This window comes from Misgurnus anguillicaudatus, chromosome 2 (genome assembly GCF_027580225.2).
Source record: "Misgurnus anguillicaudatus chromosome 2, ASM2758022v2, whole genome shotgun sequence".
Classification (NCBI taxonomy): Eukaryota; Metazoa; Chordata; class Actinopteri; order Cypriniformes; family Cobitidae; genus Misgurnus; species Misgurnus anguillicaudatus.
The window spans coordinates 27,348,179-27,367,368 of NC_073338.2; the positions used below are offsets into that span (position 1 = coordinate 27,348,179).

General features: G+C 37.8%; 2 protein-coding genes across 7 annotated transcripts in view; one reads left to right on the forward strand and one right to left on the reverse strand.

Annotated features, from left to right (window-relative positions):
• LOC129442276 (uncharacterized) overlaps window positions 1–415 on the forward strand; it is a 39,779-nt gene extending 39,364 nt beyond the window's left edge. Inside the window, 1 exon segment of the mRNA XM_073858253.1 lies at window positions 309–415. Within this exon segment, the coding sequence (XP_073714354.1) occupies window positions 309–329 (21 nt within the window). The 3' untranslated portion in view covers window positions 330–415.
• Window positions 416–1,537: 1,122 nt separating this feature from the next.
• The window catches only part of map4l (microtubule associated protein 4 like), a 61,680-nt gene continuing 44,027 nt past the window's right edge, over window positions 1,538–19,190 (reverse strand). For all 6 annotated transcript variants that reach the window (XM_073875829.1, XM_073875835.1, XM_073875818.1 and 3 more), the window contains 6 exons: window positions 11,216–11,271; window positions 8,093–8,183; window positions 7,244–7,325; window positions 7,043–7,143; window positions 5,705–5,885; window positions 1,538–4,546 (listed from right to left, as the gene is read on the reverse strand). In XM_073875829.1, coding sequence (XP_073731930.1) covers window positions 4,542–4,546; window positions 5,705–5,885; window positions 7,043–7,143; window positions 7,244–7,325; window positions 8,093–8,183; window positions 11,216–11,271 — 516 coding nt within the window. In that variant the 3' untranslated portion in view covers window positions 1,538–4,541. The remainder of the gene's footprint in view (window positions 4,547–5,704; window positions 5,886–7,042; window positions 7,144–7,243; window positions 7,326–8,092; window positions 8,184–11,215; window positions 11,272–19,190) is intronic.

The window sequence follows — 19,190 nt, forward strand, 5'->3', positions numbered from 1 at the left end:
GGGGCGTGTCTACTAACCGACATCGTTGCCTGAGTTCCATATGTGTGGGGCGGGTTTATCAAAAGAAGGTGCAGATTCTATTGGGGTAGGGGCGTGTTTGCTTAGGTAATTTCAAATGTCAACATTGACCTTCAAAGATCATGCACCCCACCTTTAAATTAGGTTATAGGTTGCATGCAAGTTTAAACTGAGTGTTCTGTGCTCTTTTTAATATTGAAAAGTTTGTGTCCTTATTAAAAATATCTGCACTGCATTACTGACTTACCAAAATTGAATTTTTAATCTGTTTCCCTCTTCTTGTCATACAGAAGGGACATGATGAAGAGTGAAGCTCAAACGAACCTTCTGCAAGACTCCATGTTGTGAATTAGTACCTAATCAGTCCCACAAAAGAATAAAGTATAATTGCATTACATTTGTGGGTCATTTGTGTTAAATGGGAAATCGGCAGTAAGTCACAGTTACTAAAGTTAAAAAATTAAAATTGCCAATTAAACGCGAGAGTGTTTAGCCTTTATGGTAAATGTCATGTTTACTACTGTGACAAAATTCAGCATAGGCTCAGTAGGATGTAGATAACTCTGACCACACAAATAATGTTGTGAATACCTGTATTTTATCCAAAATTACTTACAGTGCATTCAAGGTATACATTTTATTTTTCAGAATCAAACCCATGACCTTTGCGCTGCTATCCCGATGCTTTACGAAATGAGCTACAGGAACTATCAAAATGGAACTCTCCAATTAATTTTTAGTAAAAATAAAGCACTTTTTAACCCCGACAAATGAAAGTTTACCCGTTCCCTGAAGAAGTCTGTGAGGAGTCCACATTTAACCAGCAACGGTTGTTGAATTATGCACACGCGAGCGTATTAGTAAAATGAAGCACATCTTCTTGTCAGATTATTAAAATGTGTGAGCTGTGACACTTTACATCGCAGATGCAAGTTTATTTGTCATTACATAGTCACAATAATGATTGAATTTCGCACTTACTGTTTTTTTTTTTTTGCACTTGTTCAGTACTCACCCTGTACAGGGCTGATGGCTCACGTCACGTCCCTGACTGACCCCACCCAAGACCGGAGAAATAGAAATAAATTCATATTTTATTTGTCTAATCTTAATATTTTTATGGGTAGACTATGTAACTTAAGGTTAAAATAGTTTTAATTCATTAAAACGATATTTGAAACCATAAAACTGCATTCCCTCTCTAATCTCAAAGTATTGCAATACTCTTGTTTGCCGGTAGGTGCCCCCAAGCGCAAACGCTTACGTATGGCATACGTCCACCTGAACCCAGTCACCTGAGCAGAACTGCACTGTAGATGTACATTGGGCCAAGTTACTACACAGACTTTGCTTTTGGTTTGGCTTGTATTTCACTGAGCTACAGCTAAACCACAATAAATAGCTATTTAAATAAGGCTTTCACATTTGCAAATTCTAATAAACATTTGTTTCTGTAAAACACTTACTTCGGATTCACAACTGGCCTTTATATTTTGTTAACAGAAAGAAAGACAACAAATTTTGCGTTGTATTGTTTTTATTTATGATTAAATATCCACATCACTTGTTAACAATTAATCACAATGAACATCTCTTTGATACCAAAAATACATCTTAAATCAGAGGGGAGACAATAATTCCCATTGAAGACAAATGTCTGTAGTCCACTGTTCTCTGCATGCTTTTTGGTGTTGTCCATATGGGAAATACACACATTGTAAGTCCTAACAGACACACTAGGGGCCTCTTTTCCTGCCTAATTGTGTTGCTCTATCTAGTTATTAAACATGCCAATTAACCTACCAGTTACAGTAGTCTCATAGAGATGTGCAAACAAACAACATTCAAAGTTTATGTGTAAGGGGCCCTTTGTGGAGTTAATCATTGTTCCCGTTATTGTACTTGTTACCTATCCACCTCGTGTTCCTGGCCAAACGCTCAAGTCATTACCAGAAGAGTGCTACATCAAAGGACATTCATGAATCTGAAGGATCCTTTAGTTTTACTTTTCTCATTCAAAATCGATCACACTCCTCCTACTACATTGTGACAACAAAGAGAAAAGTTACACGTAATACATACTCTGTGCTTCCTAAATACATTACATTTTAAAAACATTCTTGTTGCCATGTTTTTAAAAGGCAGACTCACTTCAGATTAAAATACTGTCTGGGGAAATTTTATAGATGCTAAATCTTCACATATAAACTGTGAATCGTGTATTTACAAAACAGCTTTAAGCGAATTAGTGCGGAGACGTGAGAAGTGCCCTAACATCTGTTATTGTTCGTTTATTATGGAAATGATTGACAGATAAAACAGAGCTTACGGAAGGCATAATATGTTATGATCACCGTATCAAGAGTACATCACTGACGTATACTCAAGCAGCCCCCGAATAGTGCACACTAAATCACAAAAGTAAGTACAGACAGGACCTTTTAGTCAAGCACAGTTGCTCTACACTAAACACACTGGCTCACACTTATACAAACCGTATTTACAGACTACTCTATACAGGTACATGTCTTGCACATTTGAGTCACTGGGGTTCATTTTTCACGGGAACGAATTTAGGAATATGTGCTCAATATGTTAGTCTCTTTGCAGTATAAAACATCCATCATAAAGTGCCTTTGGAATTCTTACCAGTTCCTTATTTTCTAGGATATTTGCATAATATAATACTTCCTGGTCTCACTGTTCAGTTCCAAGTGGGCCTGCTAGATTTTCTTTTAGGTTAGTGTTCCCATTGTAGCTCTTAAGCTATTAAATAAGCACAGAGACAGAGCTACGATTGCAACAACAACGTTGTAACTTTATTGACTGAGCGTTAATAATAATACCACCACAAAATCCACTCTTAACTTATGTTAACGCTCTCTTAAGGTGGGCGTGTTGAGTATGTGTGTGTATGTAAGTAGGTCAGTGATGTGTAAGGTGCTGCATCTATCCCTACACCATCATCTATCAACTATCTACACCATGACATCACCGTCAAAATACCACATTTTAAATATATATCACAACATTAAGTGTACCAAACCCTGTGTACAAACATGACCTTGTGACCAACAGCAGCAATGTGTTTATGTTCTCCGCAGGCATTGTGCATATCTAGCGTAATATAAGTACCAATAATTCACCTTTACACAGTGTCACTAGTCAAGAGTGTCACAGAAGCAGCCCTACACAGAGACTACTGTACTTTGTGGATAGTTTTTTTTTAAAGCTTAGTAATTTATGTTAGCACATCAACTGCCACTGAATAAATTATCGGGTAATGGATGGTATTGTATTCTGCTACTGTCATCTTTATTGTTTTGAGCTACAACACGTCATTTATTAAAATGTGGGTGACTCCATTTTTTACCCGTCTACACTGTTAACACATTTCCTTTCTAACTTTGTTTTTGATGTGTCGTTTACTACATCTTTAATCCCTCTTTTTCCCTCTCCCGACTTCTCTCCATCCTGTCTGTTGAGTTTGTGTGTCCGCTTGCCTTTTTCTCTTACTGTATCATGCTGTTGTACGTGTTAAAGGACGCTGTGTCCTATCAGCTCACAAGACGTTTGAGAGAAATAGAAAGATGTAAGCAGACGGTTAGATGTTATAATGATACAGCTCATCTTTACAGTATTTACGCAAACACAATACAGCAAAATTATTGAAGATGTAAATATGTTATTGTTTAAACAGCCTGTTAGTTGAGTAAGTGCTTTTTTAAATACTGGGGTGACTGGGGTTCATAATGTATGTAGGGAGGACAGAACATGGGAAGAGGAGCAGTTGGGTGGACGGTGACTGATTCATTTCACTGGAATGAAGACGCCCCCACATACTATCATTATGAGGAGCTTAAATGCAATAATATGATGTAATTAAGGTACATCTCGAGTGAATTCTGGCGTTTTCATTGGAGAACATCTACAGTACTGCCCAAAAGTGTGTGTCATCTCAAAATGTACCCTAGGTGCATCTCAGGACTAACACTGACTATTAGTAAGGCTAGAACGAAATACTCTGATGTTGATGTCCTTATTGCAGTGGTCCTAACTAAGATTAAATTAGGAGTTTTTGCAATGGCTGGACACCGGCATATTATCTCAATCTCCAAACTGGAAAATTGAATCTAGCCCCAAACCAAACAGGTACACTGTAAATTCAGCCAGAGCCTTGTCCTATCTCACATGATCTCATGGGTGCTCGCCAAGCAGGGAAATCAAAGAAAACAGTAAGAGATGAAGCTAATGGTTAAGGTAATGAGAACACAGAGTTAAAGGGACAAGCTGTGTTTGGAAGATTAAGATTAAAGTCCTTCTCCTGTTTGCACCCATCTCATGGTTAAGTAAGTGGAACGAGCTGGGTTGTGTGTGAGGACATGGCGGACCCCAGAGAAACACTGAAAGAGGTGCTGCGATGTGGGTGGGGGTGGCTGCCACTCAGGGGGGACCAATAGATGATTTTTGCGCCGTGGTCCGTGCGAGCTCGTGCGTTCTCGCGGATGGTCAGCTTGTAAGACTTAATCTGGTTGCAAAAAATGAAAGACAAACAGCAGATTTGTGCAATACATTTCTCAATTTGAGAATATTCAATATCTATTGTCGCTGCCCGATGAAACTCACGTATGTCCAAAACGGTTACTTTTCAGGAAGTGAAAAAGAAACCGTATTTCAAAAGCAGTTGAATGTAGCTTGTCATACTTGTTACGGCATATTTACATGTAACCATATTCTTGCCAGTGTAATGATATAATCCACATTTGACCAATATTAAGTTTAAAGGGACATTTGTGCATAATTTACAGTAACGGTGGTCGATCCGCGTTTTTCCGATCATTAATTAGAATGGCCAAGTCGCGTTTCATATTGACAGTTTAATAAATAGCCTGCGTCTTAGTTTATTAAATACGCTTAGTTTATTTAATATTAATTATAAATTTATTAAATGTCTCTGGCAAACTATGAAGGGACAATGAATCAATACACTGACATGGTAATGCTAGCTGACATGGTTTGCACAGTCCTACCGTAATTTTGTCACTCCTAGACGTACTTCTGGCGTCAGGGGGAAACGTTTACCTCAATGAAGGAAAGTCATTGTCTCACCAGGCTATTTTTATTCGGCTATCCAGTGCTGAGCTTCGATCAAACTTCACAAGGGCGCCGAGATGCTTCCACAGGGCGGGAGATACGCGGCATGATTGACAGCTTTGACACCAAATGGATATTCGTGAAAATCAGATGACATGATTTCACAACTTTTAATTGGCCATTTTGATATGTGAAGCATACTGTATATGGAAATGAACCTGGGCATTCAATCCGTCGAAACATCTCAAAATCCGCTAAATGGACATACGTGATTTTCATCGGACAGCGACGATATATAACTTACCAAATCTATTTCTATTATTCACAATTTTATATCTCTCATGCCTTCCACGTTGGTGGCATCATGTATAGGCTAAAGGAGGGGTGGGGATTCCTGGTCCTGGATGGCAACCCCTCTGCAAAGTCTAGCTCCAACCCCAATCAAGCACACCCGAAAAATCAAATCAAAGGCTGCAGGATTGCTTGGAAATGACATTCAGGTGTGCTTGATTAGGGTGGGAGATCAACCCCGCAGGACAGTGGCCCTCCAGGACCAAGAATGCCCACCCATGGGCTAAAGGTTCCCACTTACTTGTCCCAGGAATGCGTTTGTCCAGGCCCTGGGAGTCCCGGGGCCCTTCTCCCAAAGAGAGTACAGGGGTAGGAGAGATCTCCTTTAGCCCATTCTCCTTTGCCCCACTGCCCATTTGAGATGGTGGAGAGATGGCAGGAGAAGATGGGCTTCCCTCAGATTTCTGCTGAACCCCCTCAGCCTGGAAACACATTTCAAAAGCAAAGAAAGAGTCAAAGAATGGGGGCTGGAGACAAGGGTAGATGAAAATTTGTGTTAAAGGGTGAACAAAATTGAAACAAAAAGTTAATTCTTCCTTACCACATCTTGAACAATTATTACATTTTTATGCAAAAAATATATACAATTTAGATACACTTATTCAAATTAGGATTACTCGGCTTTCTCAATACAGGAGCTTTAAAGGTGCAGTGTGTAATTTTTAAAAGGATATCTTGACATATTATAGAAAACTATATCAGGGGTGTATAAAGACCTTTCTTAATACACCATTATGTTTTTATTACCTTAGAATGAGATGTTTTTATCTACATACACAGAGGGTCCCCTTACATGGAAGTCGCCATTTTGTGCCGCCATGTTTATACAGAAGCCCTTAAAGGACAAACTTTTTTTACTAAATTGTCTCAGACGATGACATGTTTGTCCGGTGGGGGCTAACATACCTTCTATATGTGTTTCAAAAGCACAGGGTGAGCACTAGACTGAGTTGGTTGCAAACATTTACACACTGCACCTTTAAAGCATGTCTGCAAGCGTTTGTCTCAGCTGAAAGTTGAATTGGTGCTCTTACAAAACATTTATCTTCTAGAACTTCTGAGGTTTACCCAAACGCACTTTATAGTGTCCATTAACAAGTAAAAAATGTATGCATGCACACACAAACACAAAGACTAAAGGTAGGAGGTGCTGCTCAGCCACATGAGGTGCCATAAAACTAAACACATTATCATACGCTAAGGGGGTTGAGTCTCCTTACAGTTTTTACCTGCTTGCTAAAGTATATGTGTGACATATAATTGAATGAACAGTACACAGATCCATAGCTTTTTCTTCTTACAGGCCATAGTCTGTAATACATACTGGTAAAACAAACACTGCCAAACTTACCTTGTATATATGCCAGCTTTTAAAGTTCAAATGCAGATGTGTTTGTATTGCATATTATACCATACTGTGACTATGATACGTTTACAATATTTGAAACAAACTCACTATAAAACATATGAGAGTGTCAACTATTTGGATTCTTTGTTTTGACAGACATAATTATTATTTACAAAAGGAGACGTACACATTTCTAACATCCAATATTGTTAGTCTTAATCCAGTCCCAACCTTGACATTTCCACCTCCTGGTTCGTGGCCTACATTGTCCAGTGATCCCACTTTGGCCTTGCCGTTCATATTTTGGGATTCAATCTTCACATCCCCACCAACTGATGGAGATCAATCATCATTCACATGGAAATGACATGTCATAATAAAATTGCATTCATAGTAATAGACAATATTGTAAGTGGTAGAGTGGTCTCCTACCTGGCTTGTGCTTCATGTTATCCTTGGATCCACATTTTGCGGTTACTTTGCTCAAATCAACCTTTTTATTTAAAATCTGAACCTATAAAGCAAGACCAAAGAGGTGTCAGATTGAAGTGTCCTTTGTATTGATGAGATCACGATGAGAAGTCAAGCTAACTGTATTAACTAGCTTAATACATGCAGATACTGACATGATAAGGGTCAGTTAGTGCTTTTATGAGCAAATATGACCTGTCTGTAAAATCCAGGCTAATGATCTAATGATGAGATTTGGAGCATTAAATGGACACTCTACTTTTTTTGAAAATATGCTCATTTTCCAGCTTCCCAAGAGTTAAACATTTGATTTTTAACCGTTTTGGAATCCATTCAGACGATCTTCGGGTATGAAAAATCACAACTTTTAATTTTCCGCCAGTCTTAGTACACAATGTAACTACAGAAGCATCAAGTTTTAGATAGGAAAAATATCGAAATATTTATTTTTGAGTGCGATGCTAAAAGGTCTAATCAGATTCAATGGATTGTGCTAAGCTATGCTAAAAGTGGTACTGCCAGACCCGGAGATCGGCTGAATGGATTCCAAAAAGGTAGCTGGAAAATGAACATAATTTCAAAAAAAGTGGAGTGTCCTTTTCTAGTGTGATTTCAGCCATTGAATGATTTTTTTTAAATGGCCTCAGCCAATATTAAAGATATCAAGGTTATATTTTCACTGAATGTTCTTTACATGATTTGAATGATTTTATGTAGAAAACAGTAAATCACAAAACATGACTAGCTGTGTTTTCACAGGTGAGGTCATAAATCAAAGACATATGACATGACATTGTACTATACACTTACATTTCCTCCTCCAGGAACATGCTTGATATTGTCCTTGGAGCCACATCGGGAGGTGACATGGCTGAAGTCCAGTTTTTTGTGCACGATCTGAACATGAACACAGCACAGAGGATGCATGTTCAAATGTTATTTCATCGGTACACATGCAAAGCAGATTGATAGAGAAGTTAAGGCTATGAGCACAAAGTGTGTAAACAATGTTGTCCCAAACAAAAGTAAGTAGCACAGTGTCACTGAAAAAACAAAATCATCATGTTCATGTGTGGAAGTTAAACTTTAAGATGGTTAGTGCCTGGTGTGCTGATGTGCGCGGTATAGCATTTGTTTGCATGACTCATATATTTGTTGGGACAGAGTCCAGAACACTGTGTCTGAGTCAGAGGGTTTTTTATTACCCACTTTAACACCTTTATCTCAGACATGGGTAAAACACTTGGGGGGCTGTAGTTTAAATGTATTTTATTTTGATCCGCTGTACAGAGGCACATAAGTAAAAACAAACATGCTTTAGTGATAACTGGATAGCTTAATGCTGTGCCTAAAAACAACAACAAAAAACATGACCATGATGATTTGTGCTTCATGATTTATGATAGTTTTACACTGAGAAGCAAAAAAAAAAACATCGGTAGCACTAAAGTGTATAACTTATTATACCACGGGTCTGTTGAATGCTGCATTCTGATTGGCTGAGAAGTGTTCTATGGGTGTTGATTATTTTTCTGTAAACCGCACACCTAACTTTTCAAATGTCTTAAAAGTAGGCACCAGAGCAATGTTTGTGGTAACCGTGGTATAAGCGGAATAATTGACTCCGGTCCTTTGACGTGGTAATCGTGCCGCATTACCACCTTGGTGTGCATTATTTTCTTATAATTCAATGGCCCGTCGTCAATTATTCCTCACATAATAACATGCAAAGCACTAGTGGTTAATATATATATAACAGTATACACAGATACATGTACAGTGGCTCAAAACACACATCCAACATTGTGAAAGAATAGGAGGCTGTAGGTGGTCTTGGGATATACAAAATTTAACTAAGGATAAAATAGATTTTTAACTAGCTCACCTCGAACCTTTTCATATCCAGGTTAAATTATCCAACAAAAAGTAATAATGATGTAAAGTCAAACACAGAATAGTAGCAAAATGCACTTCACCACCAATTGAGTGCATTTGAGTTGGAAAGTATTAAAATTTTATGAAAAAACGGCAACACTACCTCAATTAATGAGCAATAAACTAACATGAATAACTGTTTTAGCATTAAAGCGATACTCCAGACACATATCAAAATTACCCCATGATTTACTCATCTTCAAGCAATCCAAGATACACATGTCCATCATGTTTTGGAGTAATTTTAGCAGTGGCGGCTCATGACTGCTCTTCAGAAGGGTGCAAATTCAAAATATGTGTTCATAGTGTCGTGTGTGTTGCTCGTGTTTTCAAAATATGTGTTTGTTGTGTCATGTGAACCATGTGCATCATGTGTTTTGTCAAAATAAGTGCCTGCTGCACACGCGTCAAAACCGTTTATAATAAGAGATGCTCACATTCACAAAATACACACAAGACACTTCCTTAACAGTAAACTCTGATTACGCAGGAGATTGTACAAGTATCTGGCAAACGCAAACGTCTTTTTTTATCAGCAGGCACTTATTTTGACAAGACACGTGGTGCACACAGGTTCCCTCGATGCGCCGAAAACATATTTTGAAATTACGAACCACACACATGACGGGCTACATACATGTTGTGATGAACTTCGTATCGTGTAGCCTCGAAAAAATAAGTCACACAAAAAAGGCCGCCACTGAATTTTAGTAAATGTTTTTGCTCTTTCTAGCTTTATAACAATAGACATATTGCTACATTATTTACATGTAGGCATTTAGCAGACGCTTTTATTCAAAGCGATATTTTCCAGACATTGTAAAATGCAAATCGAAATGATCACGCTTGTCTTTGCAATGTAATCAGTAAAGAACAGTTAGTCACCAAAGATCATGCCAAAATCTGGCAGTTTTGGAATGAGTAATGGTTGTGTTGCTCAGTTGAATGAATAGGGCGTTCTTTATTTTGCTAGATTGAAGAACAATTTCATTTTTAGTCAAAGATGGCGTTTTTTCTGGAAGCTAGTAATTATAGTTTATTAATTTTGAAATATGGATATTTTTCTTCCAAAATCGCATCAACTACCCGTAGAAGATCTTTATTAACCCCTTGGAGCCATGTGAATTACTTGTGTGAAAAAAGGATGCAATTTTTAGGGTTTAGAGTCAGAAGTTGTTCCCTGATCACTGTTTTCTACCATTATAAAGCTTGGCAGAGCAAAGACATTTTCTAAAATAACTCCAAATGTATAAGTCTGAAAGAAAGATGATGGATATGTGAATAAATCTTGAGGTCATTTTGATATTTGGCCTAAGTATCCTTTTAGCTAACATTAACAAAAATTAAGTAATGCTAAAAAACTATATTGCTCATTTTTAGTTCATGTTACCTAATGCACACACTAATGTTAACAAATACAACCTAATGGAAAAACAAAATTCCCCAAGATTAGCCACAGTCTCCTGTGTGAACAGCTGCAAGAAAGGTGAGATATACAATATAGCACATATTACATGTGCAGCAGAAAAGCAGGATTTTCTTTAAAAGAAAAAGCAAAAATGCTGGTCGAATAATGTGTGAGTACTGCTGCTGAGCCTATACAACATGCATACTGTGTTGTTAGTGCAGAGTTTAAGCTTAACTACAAACCAAATGACATTAAACAAACAGTAATGGTAAAGCAGACTTTACTGTGTGTTTATGAATGAACTACGGGTACATAGAGACAGAATGTAATAGTCCTAAATCCAAAGGAGGACATGGAGGCAACAGGATGTAATTTTATAAACATATACAACAACTGTGCTTGCATTTGTCCTCATCATTCAGAAAAAAACACACAAATTCAGTGAATTCTGTCCCTGTGAAAATGCTGACTGACTCACAAAAACACACATAAACAAGTCAGTTTAAGAGGGTTCAGATGGTCAAGAGAAAGTGTAGGAGAGAGTGTGATACTGAGTCAGTGAGTCAGGGAGATGTTATTGGGAGGGACTCACTTTGCCCTGGTTGGTCTTTGGCAGAGCATCGGCCTTGCCCTGGGCTGCAGAGACCTGAGGAGACAAGCACCCCTTTAGTCAGTGCAGTGCAGGGAGAGGGTACAGAAAGTCTAGGGCCACAGGTCCCAGCGAGGTGGTGGGGGTAGGTGAAGAGAGGTAAGTATAGGATCTACCACACCATGATTACATTAGACCAAAAGCAAACTCTAAATCACTTTGTAGATGTTGTAATATTGTACTGTATGTATGCAAGACAGACCTTAGTTGTGTCCCAATTCGAAGGCTACGACCTTCTAAGGACGTATTGCGTCACAGCAGGGCGACTTGAGGCCGTCCCAATTTAAAGGGTGCTTAGAATGAAGCCTCAAAATGCGTCCTTATTTCTCCGCGCTGTTAAGGATAGAACAAATGGATCCTTAACAGCCGAGGCTATCTTAAGATTCATTGCGTGCCTGCAACGGCTACATATAACGGCTGCATATTCTAAAATAAACAATTAAAACCTTTATTAACTCTTTCTCCGCCAGCATTTTTTAAAAAGGTTGCCAGCCAGCGTTTTTCATGATTGTCACAAAAGTTTAATGCCTTCCAGATAATGTTCTTCTTTAAATATATAAACAAACAATATACCAAATGAAAGAACAGACCCTCTGCTTTAAAAAAAAAAAGTTTCATCAATCAGCTTTTGAATATGTAATCAGCTTTTGAATATGGGTAGGTTTTCTTTAAAAAGTTGCGGAAGGGCGCCACCTGGTGGATAATATCGGTATTGCAGAAAGCCGGAAATAATCGTCATTGGCAGGGAAACGTTTTCTTTGATTGACGAAATATCTTGTCAATGGTGGTGAAAGAGTTAAATAAAAGTGTGTATTTATCAGAATTTTTTTTTTCTTGTCACTGTTTTAGTATTAGAAGTTATGTTTTGTGATAATATTATTCTTTTTATGTTGCGGTAATTTCTAAGGTTGATTAATTTGATATACTATTGAATAGTTTAATCTACATCATCAACGTGTCATATTTTCTAAAATAAATTTTTTTTTTCTGATTCCATATTTATTTTAATAAGTCGGAAACGTCTCCGCTGTGTCCTGCTGATAGGTGCAGTGGGCGCGTGCAGCAGTTGACACAAATTATGGGTCTTATTTCAGTTCTCTTCGCGGACTTCTGAGGCTGCCACCTTGGAATACAGAGTGCTTGCCCTTTAAGGTCGCATCCTTAGAAGGTTGCAACCCTTGAATTGGGACACAGTTCTTGTGTGTCTGTTCTATTATGAAGTACACACTCTAAAATAATGGTGCTAAATAGCACTAAAAGTGGTTCACTGGCCTCGTAATCATAGGGAAGCCACTTTCAGTGCTACAGTATACAGCACCTACTGTATGTAGAACCATATGGTGCCTATTGTGCTACAAAGTGGTTCCGCTATGTTTACGAGCCAGTGAATCCCTTTTATTGCTATTAAGCACCATTTATTAGAGTGTGTAGAGCAAGATTTCTGGGATCACTAGCTTGGATTCCATCCAAATGTACAGCAAATCTTTTCAAAATTTGCAAAAAACTGACAAACAAAAAAGCGAATTAGGTGTGTTCCATCAAGATGTTTGAGGGAATGCCAGTGGTATTGGTAACCTAGAAACAAACAGTAAATAAAACAAGGTGCGCTTTAAAAATTTACCAGCAACTCAGCTTGTAAATGCCAAATGCACCGAGGACATTTTGATGCAGGCACTAGCCCAGGGCTGGACTGGGACAAAAATTCGGCCCTGGCATTTTGGCCCAAACCGGCCCACACTACACTGCAAAAAAATGATTTTCAAGAAAAAAAATCTTAGTATTTTTGTCTTGTTTTCAGTAAAAATATCTAAAAATTCTTATATTAAAATGCTTTTTCTTGATGAAAATTACCCAAGAAAATAATTCTAGTTTTTAGACCAAAAATATCAAATTTAAGTGATTTTGTGCATAAACAAGCAAAAAAATCTGCCAATGGGGTAAGCAAAAAATCTTGAAAATTTTCTTAAACACTAAATGCAAAAAATTCCCCATGCTTACCCCATGGGCAGATTTTTTTGCTTGTTTTATGCACAAAATCACTTACATTTAAAATTTTTGGTGTAAAAACTAGACTTATTTTCTTGGGTCATTTTGCTCATTAAGAAAAACCATCTTATTTTAAGAATTTTTAGATATTTTTTACTGAAAACAAGACAAAAATACTACGAATTTTTTTCTTGAAAATCATTTTTTGCAGTTTATAATTACAAATACCACTTATCTTTGCACGCCTTTAAATATGTAGCAATAGCAACTCCAATTCCATAAAAGCACTAAACCCAATTAATAGCAGAAAAGAGTGAGAGTTGACACAACAAACACTTCTAGAACATGTTATTTATTAGTTTAGTTCCCTTTCAGTCGGTCACTACGACGTCACGTCGTGACCGACGAATTGGGAACCGCTTCGCGGGTGACCTATCTACTTCGAGAACTATCAGAAACGCCAATGAACTTGGCATGCAGGTATTTGCATAATGCCGGCGCCGCCCCGCCAGGTGCGTATATAAGGCACAGGTGCATAATACCAAATCAGCTTTATTGCTTCGAAGCCGGCAGACATCTGCTCTCGAGAAGCTGTTACTGATCTTCGTAGATCCTGTGCTGTGTGGGAAAAAATATCTCAGCTTGCTGAAGTTGGTTGGGCAAAGACACCTCAGTGGAGGCTCGCAGTGTTTTTTCCACCCTTTCTCTCTCTCTCTGTCTCTTTAATTTAGGACTTGAGTTCGAGTGAGTGAGTAGTTGTTATCCGGGACTAGCTGTCAAAATTTGATTGATTTATGACCCCTTTGACAGGGGGCGGGACTATCAATCAAAAGCTGTACAATCTGTCCAGTTTCTGGACTGTCGTATATCACGGGATTTAGACAGCGAGTATCCTGTGCGTGTTTTACGATGTGTCAATCAGCGCGTTGTTATTCCTGTGTGTGTGTGTGTGTTTTATGTCAAGCCTATGCTGTCATGTTTATTGCTGTCAAAAATAAAGTTTATAGTTTTAGACTGCGTAGTTTCACAAGCGGTCCTGTGCTGTCAGCGATCTCTCTCTCTCTCGACCCCCACTGCGTGTCTCACAGCGGTGTCGGTGTTCAGCGGACCTGTGTGGTTCTTTAGACGAAAACCTGTTTATTATAAACTAAATAAAAATTTAACCGTGAGTCTTTTCATCACCCGCTCTCTATGTTCACGCGCATTAAAACTCGCTCACCGGTGCACGCGCCGGGTGTATGGGCATATCTGCAGTTTTAAAATAAACTTAATAAATGTAATGCTGGCCACTCTGACAAAAAGTAAATGTTTATTTTAGATTTAGGGATTTCTTTAATCAAGTCTCTGATTAAAACATGTGAATGCGCGCACCGACGGCGACCTTACGCTGACGCGCACTTATATCTGACCTTAATAAACTTTTAAATGTTTTAAGACGTTTTCATCCCATCTTCAGGGTTTTTTATTATTGACTTCTTAAAACCATATATGTATATTATTATACAACGAATCTTATCATGTATGCTCTGACAAAAGTATGATTGTAGATTTTAGGTGGAGCGGTGTCATGTTTATTGCTGTCAAAAATAAGTTTATTGTTTTAGACTGTCCAGTTTCTGGCAGGTTTTATGACCGGAGTTTCTCCGTCCTCTGTGCGCTCCTCTCCCGGGCGCGCTTCTCGACCCCCACTGCGTGTCTCACAGCGGGGTCGGTGTTCAGCGGACCTGTGTGGTTCTTTAGACGAAAACCTGTTTATTATAAACTAAATAAAAATTTAACCGTGAGTCTTTTCATCACCCGCTCTCTATGTTCACGCGCATTAAAACTCGCTCACCGGTGCACGCGCCGGGTGTATGGGCATATCTGCAGTTTTAAAATAAACTTAATAAATGTAATGCTGGCCACTCTGACAAAAAGTAAATGTTTATTTTAGATTTAGGGATTTCTTTAATCAAGTCTCTGATTAAAACATGTGAATGCGCGCACCGACGGCGACCTTACGCTGACGCGCACTTATATCTGACCTTAATAAACTTTTAAATGTTTTAAGACGTTTTCATCCCATCTTCAGGGTTTTTTATTATTGACTTCTTAAAACCATGCATGTATATTATTATACAACGAATCTTATCATGTATGCTCTGACAAAATAAAGCATTAGATTTTAGGTGGTGCGGACACATATTTATGGCAAATACTGTTGAATATAAACGTTCGTTTTGTCAAAAGTTTCTTTAAAGTCAATAAGGAATCAAACATTTTAGATGTATCTGGTTAAACTTAAATCTGATATTTTCTATTGGTCTATTTCTTTAGTATCTGATCAGACACAATGTTTCAGAAGCTGATTTGTGAGGGTCTGTGTGCGTGTGAGATAATTCACAGCAGAGGCGGATTGTAAACTAGTTAGAGACTTTTAAAACCGTGATGGTAAAATGTAATACGGTCCACTCTGAAGAAAAGTAAAGTTTTATTTTAGATTTAGGGAATTCTTGAACCAAGTCTCTGATTAAAACTTTTGAGTGTAACATCACAAATATTTAATATATTCCGTATACGTGTATAGTTTAACCATTCCCTTATGCCACAACCTTAGGCGCCGTCAATACTTCTTTCTTTAGACTAAAGGAAATTTATTTTAACCTAAATAAAAGTTTATTCGCATCACGAAGTCCGTGAGTCTTTTCTAAAGGCCGATCACCGGCGGTGACAGAGAACGCGTCGGATGTACGTTCATATATTTCGTTAAGAAACTTTTAAACGATTAAAGACATATTCATAGCATCTTCAGGGTTTGTTTTTATTATTGGCTTCTTAAAACCATGTGTGAATATGTGTATATTATAACGAATCTTATATTGTCTGCTCTGACAAAAATAAAGTATTATTTTAGACTTTAAGTGAAGTGGCAGCGCGTATTTTGTGGCCTACTGTTTAGTATGGACGTTTGTTTTGTCAGAGGTTTCTTTAAAGTCACGCAAAAATCAAATATTTTACATGTATCTGGTTAAACTTAAATCTGCTATTATCTATTTAACTATTTTTCTGATCAGTCAGCTTACAGAAGCTGCTCTTATGATCGTGTGTGTGTGTGTGTGTGTGTGTGTCAGCGAGGCAATTCACAGCAGGAGAGGGTTGTAAACTAGTGAGTTACACTTTTAAAACCTGTTGGTAAAATGTAATATAGACCGCTCTGACAAAAACTAAAGGTTTATTATAGATTTAGCAATTTCTTAAACAAAGTCTCTGATTAAAACATATGCGCGCACCGACAGCGACGGAGAACTTACACTGATGCGCTCTTATATCTGCCGTTAACAACCTTTTAAACGTTTTAAGACATTTAAGTCCCTCTTATGGTTTGAATTCATTAATGTCACCTAACATCCAAGTGTGTACATGTGTATTTACGATAAATGTAACACGGTACGCATTGTCAAAATAAAAGGTTTCTTGAACATATTCCAGTGCGTGTTTTTTGTCTTGCGAGTGCTCGTCATATTTATTGATGTGAAAAAAGTTTGATGTCTAAGTCGTTCAGTTTCTGGACGGTTGGTTTTTACCAGCGGTCTCTCACTCCCACCACCCGCCACCACCCACCCAGCAGCCCCCAACGCGCCCGAACAGCGGTGGCGCCCAGCGGCCCGCACCGCTCCCAAAACTCCGCGCTGGCAAAACAAGTGCAACACAGCCCATTGACAAAAAGCAAAAGGTTTATTTTAGATTTAAGGTGGTCCACCAGCGCCTTTATGGCAAGCACTTCAGGTTCCAAAAGTTTGTAACACCAAGAATTTGTTTAATGAAATATACAGTACATGTATAAGCAATGCATAATCTCCGGACGGGTCGCCAATACTATTTTCTTTAGACTAAAGTGTATTTATTTTAACCTAAATAAAAGTTTATTTGCATCACGAACGCCGTGAAACTGTTCATGCACCGCAATCTATTGTTCACGCGCATTAAAGGTCGATCACCGGTGATGACAAGAGAACGAACCGGGTGTGTGTTCATATAAACTTAATAAATGTAATTCTGTCCGCTCTGGCAAAATAAAAGTTTATTTTAGATTTAGCCATTTCTTTAACCAAGTCTCTGATTAAAACAAGTTACTTTTGCTTGGGGCAATAGGCACATGCACACACATATCTGTGGTATTAAAAATAAGGTTTTTAAAGTTTAAGAAATTTAAACATTTGAAAAAAATCAAATTGACACTAGCGAAGAAAAAACTTTGAACAAATGTATGAAGTGACAAAAGTCTGAAGACTGACTAAGTTTGAAAAGCAATAGTTTAAGAAAAATACGCTAGTGTCAACCCGTGTCTGAGATTTTTTTGTAAACTCATGTACACACTTGCGTATTTTTCTTAAACTATTGCTTTTCAAACTTAGTCAGTCTTCAGACTTTTGTCACTTCATACATTTGTTCAAAGTTTTTTCTTCGCTAGTGTCAATTTGATTTTTTTCAAATGTTTAAATTTCTTAAACTTTAAAAACCTTATTTTTAATACCACAGATATGTGTGTGCATGTGCCTATTGCCCCAAGCAAAAGTAACTTGTTTTAATCAGAGACTTGGTTAAAGAAATGGCTAAATCTAAAATAAACTTTTATTTTGCCAGAGCGGACAGAATTACATTTATTAAGTTTATATGAACACACACCCGGTTCGTTCTCTTGTCATCACCGGTGATCGACCTTTAATGCGCGTGAACAATAGATTGCGGTGCATGAACAGTTTCACGGCGTTCGTGATGCAAATAAACTTTTATTTAGGTTAAAATAAATACACTTTAGTCTAAAGAAAATAGTATTGGCGACCCGTCCGGAGATTATGCATTGCTTATACATGTACTGTATATTTCATTAAACAAATTCTTGGTGTTACAAACTTTTGGAACCTGAAGTGCTTGCCATAAAGGCGCTGGTGGACCACCTTAAATCTAAAATAAACCTTTTACTTTTTGTCAATGGGCTGTATTACACTTATTTTACCAACACGGAGTTTTAGGAACAATACGGGCCGCTGAACACCACCGCTGTTCAGACACATTGGGGGCTACTGGGTGGGTGATAACGGGTGGTGAGAATGAGAGACCGCTGGTAAAAACCAACCGTCCAGAAACTGAACGACTTAGACATCAAACTTTTTTCACATCAATAAATATGACGAGCACTCGCAAGACAAAAAACACGCACTGGAATATGTTCAAGAAACCTTTTATTTTGACAATGCGTACCGTGTTACATTTATCGTAAATACACATGTACACACTTGGATGTTAGGTGACATTAATGAATTCAAACCATAAGAGGGACTTAAATGTCTTAAAACGTTTAAAAGGTTGTTAACGGCAGATATAAGAGCGCATCAGTGTAAGTTCTCCGTCACTGTCGGTGCGCGCATATGTTTTAATCAGAGACTTTGTTTAAGAAATTGCTAAATCTATAATAAACCTTTAGTTTTTGTCAGAGCGGTCTATATTACATTTTACCAACAGGTTTTAAAAGTGTAACTCACTAGTTTACAACCCTCTCCTGCTGTGAATTGCCTCGCTGACACACACACACACACACACACACACACACACGATCATAAGAGCAGCTTCTGTAAGCTGACTGATCAGAAAAATAGTTAAATAGATAATAGCAGATTTAAGTTTAACCAGATACATGTAAAATATTTGATTTTTGCGTGACTTTAAAGAAACTTTTGACAAAACAAACGTTTATATTAAACAGTAGGCTATAAAATACGCGCTGCCACTTCACTTAAAGTCTAAAATAATACTTTATTTTTGTCAGAGCAGACAATATAAGATTCGTTATAATATACACATATTCACACATGGTTTTAAGAAGCCAATAATAAAAACAAACCCTGAAGATGCTATGAATATGTCTTTAATCGTTTAAAAGTTTCTTAACG